General features: G+C 41.8%; 2 protein-coding genes across 2 annotated transcripts; both read right to left on the reverse strand.

Annotated features, from left to right (window-relative positions):
• Positions 1-99: 99 nt before the first annotated feature.
• ccsapb (centriole, cilia and spindle-associated protein b) lies at positions 100-4,879 on the reverse strand. Its single transcript, XM_063881957.1, has 5 exons — positions 4,773-4,879; positions 3,497-3,867; positions 2,889-2,969; positions 2,440-2,660; positions 100-2,360 (listed from the first exon to the last, which is right to left on the reverse strand). The coding sequence occupies exons 2-5, from the start codon at positions 3,843-3,845 to the stop codon at positions 2,178-2,180; spliced, it is 834 nt and encodes a 277-aa protein (XP_063738027.1). The 5' UTR covers positions 3,846-3,867; positions 4,773-4,879; the 3' UTR covers positions 100-2,177.
• Positions 4,880-6,124: 1,245 nt separating this feature from the next.
• acta1b (actin alpha 1, skeletal muscle b) lies at positions 6,125-10,235 on the reverse strand. Its single transcript, XM_063880974.1, has 7 exons — positions 10,054-10,235; positions 9,045-9,181; positions 8,209-8,533; positions 7,697-7,858; positions 7,030-7,221; positions 6,743-6,924; positions 6,125-6,614 (listed from the first exon to the last, which is right to left on the reverse strand). Exons 2-7 carry the CDS (start codon positions 9,171-9,173, stop codon positions 6,471-6,473), a joined length of 1,134 nt encoding a protein of 377 aa, XP_063737044.1. The 5' UTR covers positions 9,174-9,181; positions 10,054-10,235; the 3' UTR covers positions 6,125-6,470.
• Positions 10,236-10,530: the final 295 nt, after the last annotated feature.

Below are 10,530 nucleotides of genomic sequence, written 5' to 3' on the forward strand. Positions count from 1 at the left end.
TTTTTCTAAAATATTCCATTACATTATTGATATCTTACTTTAAAAGGGAGTTACGTTTTTTGAATAATATGGTAGAGATAAAGAGATAACACTGAACACTCATTTGGAAAAGTGATTTATTAAAGCTTTGCACCACATCATCAACCACAACAGTCTTTACCTGTTAAACCGATATCTACACAGTATTTTAAAAGCCTTGAAAAAGGAATCATGATGTTTTACAGTATTTTGGAACTTTAACATACTGCCTTTCATGTGTAAATTACATTAAGGGAATTGCTTTGAATTTTCTGTGAGGAACAGTAGAAGCATTTTCACTGAATCATTGCCAAAGTTTGTCAACTGCTGAAACTTCTTTTGGCCGCTTAGTCATTATATCTGTTTTCCTAATTACGCCTGATTTAATTTATAGACTAGGAATAAACAGTAATGTATCAAGAGGATTTTTCTTATAAAGTTGGGTTTCAGTAACTAAGAAGAAATAACTCAGTAACTAACTTGTTCCAGTTTTTTGTGACCATCAAAGTTCACCACATATAAAATACAACTGTTTGTATCATATTATTGCACAAAATGTCACATCTTCACATCTTTTCTCTGAACTACATTGCAGTTTAACCTAAAAAGACTGACATCTAAATCATTACAAAAGTAAATAAAGTAACACTGAATGCAGAGTTGCAACAACAGAACATTAAGATTAAGTTAAATATATGAATTGTTGAAATATAAAGCACAAACCATTTTTGACCATTTTAACATTTGAAACTATATTTGTGCAAAGGAGAAAATACTTTTCTCAAGGTTTTATGGCACAGATTTAGGTTGAATGGATCAGTAAAGTAAAAATAACACTGTGCTCATGTTAACAAACATATTTACACTGATTTAAAGGATGAGTAAATTACAAGGAAACTTAATAGGTAACAAAATATTCTGTACAAACATCAAAAAGGTGCCTCATCGTCAAAGTGCATCAGGTAAAAGTCCATTGTTGTTACGGTTCAACTTTTGGTCTTAAAGAACATTTTGTTACAGTACTGCTAAAACTAATTTGGTCTCAACAATCGATTGTTATGCTTTTTAAATGACCTACATTAGCTGTGTGTTTTTTTTATATTACATTGCACCACATAGAAACACACCGATCAGTCATCCAATGGCTTTAAATGTCAGATCTATTTTCTCGCTGCAACAGCACCATGTAGATTGACTACTATACACACCCACATTAAATTCAACAACAAAAAACGCAAATGTTCTTTTCAACTTATTGTTTGTCAATAACATTGTGATATGTAAAAAGCTCATGAGAAAATGAGCCACATCACAAAACTGTGATTTTCAGAGTTTGACTGCGAGTGCAGAGTGTGATTTACTATTTCTCTGAACCAAGTCAGTCAGTGAATCTACAAGAACAATATCACACCACTGGGGAATCTATCAATGAAAATATGTAATGCCCCTGAAAGGACATTTGTGTGAGTGAATAGAAATACAAAATGCCTATCCACATCCAAAGCTGCATACATTTGAGAACAAATTGCAGTGCTTAGTGAACGTGTTGCAATATAAACATGGTGACTTTGTGTTTGGTTTTGTCTTCATGTTTGAGGTCTTATATTTTCAGGAAAACGTGTCTGAATCTAAGCATACCTACTGTCATACGTCTGCATTACTCCTTTGTGAGACCGCTGTAGTTTGATATCCCTGTATAACAATCAGATTTTATAAAGCCTGTGTTTAAATTTATGAAAGTATGGCTGTAAAATGCATTGAAGACTTTCTAATTAAAATATTTGTACATGTTAGATCCATGACTTGTACATTCAACTTGAAATAATAGTTAAAAGTCTCTCATACCTTTTGAATGGTTCGTATCATATACATTAAAACAGACACAGGGAAGGTACATCCAGAATGTGATGCGCTCTACTCTACATCCATGGGCATTTATATTTTAGGGGTGGTAGGCAATAATGGCTTCATTCATGTGTTTTTGTCTTGAATCACCCTGATGTCAGTGTTTATGCTAAGTGTGTGTGTGTGTGTGTGTGTGTGTGTGTATATGTGTGTGTGTGTGTGTGTGTGTGTGTGTGTGTGTGTGTGTGTGTGTGTGTGTGTGTGTGTGTGTGTGTGTGTGTGTGTGTGTGTGTGTGTGTGTGTGTGTGTGTGTCCTATCGCGAGCGGGCAGAGAAGCAGCGCATGTACTCTGTGAGCCAAGGGTTGAATTCTGGTTGAACAGACTTCCCGGTCTTGTCCACATTAGCAGACTTGGCTCTCCGGCGCTCGGTCACCTGTGCCTGGACCTGGCGCTCCACCTTCCGTCTGGTCTTGGCCCGCAGAGCCGACTCATGGATCTACATACAAACATCATAATTGTTAGTTCCTGCCATATTATTTTGTAAACCCCCAGAAAAAGAGAGACAGAAACATTACCTCGGTAGTCGAAGCTGCAGGGCCAACATTGTGTGTTTTCCTGTTCGCCATGTCAGCATCCTTCTCCCCTGAAGCGTACAGAGCGAAGGGATGTCTGCTCTCCTTATTATCGTCCTTGGGATGCTTTGTTGGTGCTGGACTGACCCGATGGGAGCGCCATAATTGCTTTGAGGATTTGGCGAGTTTACTCTGCTGTGGTTGAGCTCCTCCAGTGATGCCCTCTACAGAAAGAAAAGATAAAATGGGTCAAAGCAGCACCAAAATGTCTGATAATATTGGAACATACATATACATTAACTTCCATGGGAAAGATTACCAGCAAGAAAATATGCAATGCAGAGATAACGTTGCTGTGAACACTTATGAGTCCATCACAGGACTTATACGTGTTGGCAAGGCACTGAGGAATGTACAATGACTGGGGATGGTTGTTTCCCGCTATGAATTACCTCTGCTTTGTTCCCTGTGAGTCTGCTTCTCTCTCTTATCCTCTGGTGCGCCTGTCTCTCTGGCACCTTCAGGCTGTGAGTCTGAGAGGAGAGAATAACACCAGTATAGTTGAGAAACATGCATACATTGTTAAGTCATTAAACCAAATGCATACATGTAATCAGATTACACAACATAGCTACAACTTAATGTTACTAATAACTAATAAACATGCAAAACATTTAAAGGAATTGAGACTAGATAGGTAAACTGTCACGAATGACCTGATTACATTAAGATGGCACATTTTAAACTATAGGAATATAGAAAATAAGTTTATCAAAGTGAGTTACACCTCAGGGTGGGCACTAAGTCTGATGTTTACTGCTGAATCTGCAAAATGCATTTGTTTTGCATAAAAAATATTGTGGGATGTTTAACGGGAGGAATAATACTTGTGGTATAAAAATGTGGTTGGCTGTGCAATTTTTTTGAATATTTCATTTTAAAATAATCCAACATTTTTCACATTAGACACAAACTAATGCATTACGTTACAAACAATGTTGTAATTTATAATATATTCAGTAATCTGACCATATCCTTATCATGCAGTTGTTTTTTTTACCTTGTGCTCCAGAACCACCCTCCTCTTGAAGGGGAAGCCTGGGCACAGTCCCAGGGACTCTGCTCTGCTGCTCGGGCTGTCTGTCCATCTTCGTCCCGTCACACTGCTCCAGCTCTGCAGCCTCCGGCGCGTCTCCGACCTGGTTCTTACCGGGAGGAGGAGGACTTCTTCCCCAGGAGTCTGAGTCATTATCGGGGCCACCGCTCCAGAACCAGGGGTTGTGAGCTTGCTCCAGCAGCCTGCGGGTCAGCCTGTACTTCAGCATCTCCTCATAACATCTGCTGTAACTCTCCCATTTGGGGTCTTTGAATTTCTTCATGTACTCCGAGCGCATCCTCTTCGTCACCATCTTGAACTCAAATATGACAAATCTACACAACGAAAGGAAACATATGAAAAGCTAGCATCGTGACACACCACTAACACGTTTATGAGATATGTAACACATACAAACATGAGTTCAACGCGTAAACAAAGCCCTTGTCAAAATTGCCTGCGTTGTTTTCGCACGCAGTTAGTATCACCGCCAGACATTTAAACCATAATGCGGACACAGTAAACACCAATGGCAGAGCAGCTGGAGGCTTGAACCCGCCTACTTCCTCCTATACCCGGGGTTAATTCGCCTCGTTTAGAAGCTGGGGTGAAGATAAAAGTACAATTTTGATTAGACTTCAACTAATAAAATGTGTTTTGCATACTATATGGAAGTTTAACTGTGAAAATGGGCTTGGTTTTGAATTTTATCCTCAGTCACTTTAACAGTTGAAACGTCTTCAACGTGATGACGTAGGTGGCGTCTCATCATCTGATTGGCTGATGTGATCTAAACAATATTCCAATTAAATGTCATAATCACTGCATGCAACAACTCCGGCTTTACTCTGATACAAACCTTAACATATTATTTCCCAATCTCTGAAACGCGTCTTATTTTGTTTCCAATGGATTAAAAATATACGTGTATGAAATGATCCTCGTCTTTGACTGTAGCCTTTCACACAAACACCGTAACAGCATACATCTATTGATTCATTAATCAATAGTTGTTCTTTAATAGCAACTGACGACATATGTATGCTTGTTATTTAAAGACGTCTGTAAATCATATGTGAATACGGAGCAAGGATAATCGCCTGTCAGCGCTCGCACATAATAGCCCAAACGTGAAATTCCATTGACAATCATCCACTCTCTCATCTATAACATTGCCTGGCTTGACAGCAGAAATTCAGGGCTGTAACAGTCTAAATGTGTGTACAGTAAATATACTTACACTAGGGTCGGATTTCACGGAAGCAAAGCAGAACAGATGGCGTCCACCGTGCTGCTGTAATAACAGGCTGTCTATAAGCTCCGCCCACTCGGGACGTTTTTAAAAAGCCAAACACAGCCGCAACAGGTGGCACCGGCAGGGGTGTCAGGAATGAGGTCGGTCATGGAGATTGTCAACGATTTGATTGGTGATGATTTCTATCAGCTGAGAGAAGAGGTTAAAAAGACAACATGCTTTTCAAACATGTATGTTGTTCTATTCTAAGATGTTGGTTGATGTTGGTATTACTTCATTTTCATTTTCATTTTCTCTCAGTATGTTTGCACAGATAATAAAGCAACATTCCAAGTGACAACCTGGCAATAACCGAATTCTGATTCAGATAAAGAGCTTAGTTGAATAACTTGTTCAATTTATTTTTACACGAATGCCTTCAAAAAGTAAGTTTGTATTGGTTAGGCCTGTAGGCTACATTTACCTGTAGTCGAGAGGTTAAACAATTAATATTCTAGTGTCAAGGAAGAAGCGTGAAGGGTGTCTTATAATAGGCTACATGATGGATTATTGGGGTGTTGCCTGAGACGCGCCCAGCACACTCCATTGTGCTTAAAGTCCATACCCAGATAACCTGATGAACTTCTATGCATATAAGGTAGGGCTGCGGAGATGCCACCACAGGGTCCAGTTTTGTCTAAAGATGGTCTGGGGGCTGCGCCTAGGGCCGTACAGGGCAGGCAGCTCAACGGGACTCTGAGCCGGGTGTCGGATGTCCCATGCCACTGATCCGCCTGGTCTAAAGCGGAGCTGCTGCTGCTGCTGCTGTTGCTGCTGCTGCTGCTGCCGAGGCACATTCCTGGCAAGTCAAACCACGACTGTCGGAGCTTTCAGGTATCGACTTTCACTACCTCTGTCACCCAGCAGCCCACTGCCAGCAGTGTCTGATGGGACAGAGAGAGACACCCTGTCTACCTCCCTCTCACCCTTCCAGTTATGATTCAGGGGGCTGTGCCACACCGTCAACCATATGAAATTGCCCCCTGTTGCCTGACCAGCTGACTGGATCAGCTGCTGGTTTAAGGGGTAGTGGGTGTCATAAGCTTAATTGCTGAGTGAAAAAAGCTCGAGCTTTATTATTATGGTGATTTTGGTTAACTCTACCATCCCCCCGAGTTCTTTCTGATATTTCTTGATATTGAATCTTAAGATGATTTTTATGATTATGAATGCATTTAAATTTTCCCCAAATGTCACCTTTATAATATAAACCGTCCAATAGTTTCCCTCAAAGCTTTTGTTTTTCAGCTTGTCCCACTATTTTCGCTCTTATGGAAAAACAAGGCCAGGGTCGAAAATACCAAATAATGGACTTTAATAAATTATGAATATGTATATACAATTACATTCACATGTATTGGGCAACATGTTGTTCTTATTTTTTTATTAAAGTTTTCTTTGGGTGGATGCATGGTTCAGTGTTGGATTTCACAGCCTTTCTCCGTGCAACACAAACAACAAACAGCTACAAAATATGCACATTTTAAAATAATAAAACAATGCATACAATTGTCAACAGGGCAGACAAAAAGTCCATTGACAGCCGAGTGTTGCAGTGCCGCAGAGGTCGATCCTCCTTTGCAATTGATCTCCAGATATCTTGAGGTGTAAAGAATGGAGAAGCTGGAGACGAAGGTTGAGGATTTAGAAGCACTTCCTGTGGACAATGCTGGGGCCTGCCTCGTCGTATTCCTGCTTGGAGATCCACATCTGCTGGAAGGTGGACAGGGAAGCCAGGATGGAGCCACCGATCCAGACGGAGTATTTCCTCTCGGGAGGGGCAATGATCTGGAGAAGAGGGAGGGAGAGAAAATGCATCAGTAAAGTGCCAGTGTTTTATAGATTCCTTTCAATGTATGCGTAACATTATTAAGTTTAGGGATTCATTATAATGTTTTTGTTGTCATAATATTTACCTTGATCTTCATGGTGCTGGGGGCCAGGGCAGTGATTTCCTTCTGCATACGGTCAGCAATACCAGGGTACATGGTGGTACCACCGGAGAGCACATTGTTGGCGTACAGATCCTTACGGATGTCAATGTCGCACTTCATGATGCTGTTGTAGGCAGTCTCATGAATACCAGCAGACTCCATACCTGGTCAGGTGAGAGCGATAAGTGTTAGGAGGAGGGGTGGATATAGTGTGGCACAAGATATCTAGTGATGTGCGTAAAGAGAAAAATAAGGATTGTCTAACATACCAATGAAGGAAGGCTGGAAGAGGGTCTCAGGGCAACGGAAACGCTCGTTTCCGATGGTGATGACCTGACCGTCGGGAAGCTCGTAGCTCTTCTCCAGAGAGGAGGAGGAGGCAGCGGTGGCCATCTCGTTCTCGAAGTCCAGAGCCACATAGCAAAGCTTCTCCTTGATGTCACGCACGATCTCACGCTCAGCTGTGGGGAGACAAGTTGATGAGTTTTTGTCCAGAGAGACAAACAGCTGGGATCACAGATAACGTGTGCGTAATGGCTGAATAATTAAGTGGGCTGCTGAACTGCGAGAGTTACAGAAATGTCCGAAACTGAAAATGAATTATCTTGTCACAGCTGCATCGGATTTTCTCTGTCTTTTAATACTTATTTAGTATTCAAAGTAGTGTGCCAATTTTAGCAGAACATTTGGCTACACAGACAATAGGTAGTAACACAATAGGTGTCCACACAATCTGAAGTCTTTGCGCAATACTGTGCATGAATATTTGTTTAGATTGCGGATGAAGTTTCTGTTTAGTTAATTAAATCATGATAATAATCAGAGAGACAAAGACTGTACTCTGTCTCTCTGCCTATAAGCTTGTATGCTTTTTTAAATGATTTGTATTTCTTCCTTTTTCCTTTTAGGTGTTTTGTTATTAGCTGAGTTCCTCACCGGTGGTCACGAAAGAGTAGCCACGCTCAGTCAGGATCTTCATCAGGTAGTCGGTCAGATCGCGACCAGCCAGGTCAAGACGCATGATGGCATGGGGCAGGGCGTAACCCTCATAGACTGGGACGTTGTGGGTCACACCATCACCAGCATCCAGCACAATACCTAAAGAGAGGCAAGCGAGAGATATTAGTAAAGTATTGAATAATCGGCGACAATAATCATTTAACAGTTCAGTGTTGTGAGTGAAAATGTGACAAAAAATAATGTTTTAAATAGGATTTACAAACATACACAGAGTGTGTAAGGCATAAGGTTTGATAAAAGAGCATGAACACTCCCAGAAAGGCTGGCCGAAGAAGCGTAATAGTTGTGCACAAAGTGGGCACAGTGGGAAAAAGCTCAGTTAGTTGTATGTGTTGCAATTGTAATATTATTTTATCAGTTTCTTTATATTCTGTTTTGTATTGTGTATGTTTATGGAGTCGAGTAGCAGCTGTTGTTGTCAGTCTCACCGGTGGTACGGCCGGAAGCGTACAGGGACAGGACAGCCTGGATGGCCACATACATGGCGGGGACGTTGAAGGTCTCAAACATGATCTGGGTCATCTTCTCTCTGTTGGCCTTGGGGTTCAGGGGGGCTTCAGTGAGCAGGGTGGGGTGCTCCTCGGGTGCCACTCTCAGCTCATTGTAGAAGGTGTGATGCCAGATCTTCTCCATGTCGTCCCAGTTAGTGATGATACCGTGCTCGATGGGGTACTTCAGAGTCAGGATACCTCTCTTGCTCTGGGCCTCGTCGCCGACGTAGGAGTCCTTCTGACCCATACCGACCATGACACCCTAAGGGAGAAGAGAGGACAAGATGATGGAAAGGTTAAGTCAAATAATACAAACAGAAGCATGACCTTCTTCTGGCCAGATTAAAGTCTTTACTGTGAGATACAAAAGGCACGTTGGCCATTGCGTAAATGTGCCAAATAACAGCGTGGGTCACAGAGACAGACACAGAGCAATTGTGTGACTGTCAGTTCTTCTGTGACTAATTTAGTCTCAAAGTGTCAAATGCCACATTGCTGGTGGTAAAGCTGATGGTATGAGCCACATTTGCATGACTCAAGATACATAATGCCAAACTGTTGCTTAACAGTTGCTACCGGACAAAATGGCTAAATTATATTTCTAAAACCTTAAAATGTCTGGAAAATATTTATTATTAAATCCATTAGGAGTTCTTGTACTGTATAATATTATTAACCGAATTATTTGTACCATTGGATTAATTGCTGAGATGTAAGTTTTTAAATATTAATCTATTGTCCTATTATTGTTTGGGATATCCCCGGCTCTTTACCTGGTGACGGGGGCGGCCAACGATGGAGGGGAAGACGGCCCTGGGGGCATCGTCTCCGGCGAAGCCAGCCTTCACAAGGCCGGAGCCGTTGTCGCACACAAGGGCGGTAGTCTCTTCGTCGTCACACATGTTGGCTGCTGTAAAATGAGAGGAGGAAAAACAGTTGAGCTCACTCAATCAAATCCACATGGCGATATTTATTATGTGACAGCAATAACCCCAAAACTAACTCCTTAGTTCACCCGTTTGTTTCCTGCAAACTCACGGCAGAAATAATTATAAAGACTTAAATCTGTTTTTTACTGGAGAAATGTTTTTTTTTACTGGAAAGTAATCGGAACAAACACTAGAGCAGGAATATAATCAAGCCCATGCTTTGCGCTAAATGTGTCAATGGCAGAGTGACACCAGACCATTACGCATGGCGGTTACGCCTGCAGAAACCTAGAAAAGCACATTAAAGTGATGTAGATCTACACTATTGTTTTCCTTCAGTCATGCATCTTAATTTGATAAGTCTCTCTATGGATCTATGTATCCCCTGTATCTATTTAATTCCAATGTTGCTGTAAGCAAGAACAATTTAGTTTTTGGTGAAATCCAGATACATTTACAAACATTTTCACAGTTTCATTATCACCTGTCCCATATACTGGTTATTTAATATTTATAAAGGCTTGCTGCATCAGCAAATGTTGGTGTTACACTTATGCAGATGCTGACTTTAATAAGTCTTTATCTTTTCAATTAATCTATCCATTTCCAGACCTGATGGTTTAGTTAACAGCTTCTCTTATCCAGCACTGTCTTTCTATGAAAGTGTTCAGCCTTACAACTATTTAAACTTTTCTTTCCTTTAGCTTCAAGTCTGTCCTACAGTGGAGTTGCCCATGTTCCTCCAGTAGTATCTAGTCCTGGGCGTCCTAAATTCTGCTCCAGTAGATGCTCCAGTGTAAGACCTACTTTTAAGTCCCAACCTTTGGTTTCAGGAGTCCCAGCAGGGTCTTACCTTAGGTGAGTGTCTGCGGCTTGGGGAGGATGAAGGCCTTACCAATGCTGTTGCTGAACCAGCTACAATCTTTCCCTCTGACTGTCCAGCTTATATACCCAAGCTCTACCATTCACAAACCTTAGGACCGGCCCCCATCCCGGCCCTCTGCCATATTAGGATGCTGACAGGCCAAGGGTGAGGCGTGCGGGGGGAGGCGCGCCCCGAAGAGAAAAGGAGGGCGATCAATCCATTTGGATTGAGGAGTGGGTCCGGTATTACGCTGCGCGCGCCCGAGGAAGAGAGAGCGCGCGCCATATATGGAACTGTCGCTTTGACCTCCCATCGAGACTCGCGGTCCCACCTCGAGGTCCGTAAAAGGAGCGCGCGGTTCAGTGGGGGTTTTCTTGGGGAGACGCCAGTTGCTACCAACCAGGTTATAGATTTGCTGCTAGTAGGCCTCATCCAGCCTTAAAATGGGAAAATGCTGCCCTCATC

The sequence above is a fragment of the Eleginops maclovinus genome, chromosome 4 (genome assembly GCF_036324505.1).
Source record: "Eleginops maclovinus isolate JMC-PN-2008 ecotype Puerto Natales chromosome 4, JC_Emac_rtc_rv5, whole genome shotgun sequence".
Classification (NCBI taxonomy): domain Eukaryota; kingdom Metazoa; phylum Chordata; class Actinopteri; order Perciformes; family Eleginopidae; genus Eleginops; species Eleginops maclovinus.

Bases quoted from the DNA above. Each gene is read 5' to 3' on its own strand.
- acta1b (XM_063880974.1), bottom strand. From the start codon at position 9,173: ATGTGTGACGACGAAGAGACTACCGCCCTTGTGTGCGACAACGGCTCC. The intron at 6,925-7,029 runs GTATGTTAGACA...TCACCTGACCAG, and splicing joins CTTCCAGCCTTCCTTCATTG to GTATGGAGTCTGCTGGTATT. The intron at 6,615-6,742 runs GTAAATATTATG...CCTCTTCTCCAG, and splicing joins CCAGCACCATGAAGATCAAG to ATCATTGCCCCTCCCGAGAG.
- ccsapb (XM_063881957.1), bottom strand. From the start codon at position 3,845: ATGGTGACGAAGAGGATGCGCTCGGAGTACATGAAGAAATTCAAAGAC. The intron at 2,970-3,496 runs GTAAAAAAAACA...CTCTCCTCTCAG, and splicing joins GGGTGGTTCTGGAGCACAAG to ACTCACAGCCTGAAGGTGCC. The intron at 2,661-2,888 runs GTAATTCATAGC...TTCTTTCTGTAG, and splicing joins TCACAGGGAACAAAGCAGAG to AGGGCATCACTGGAGGAGCT.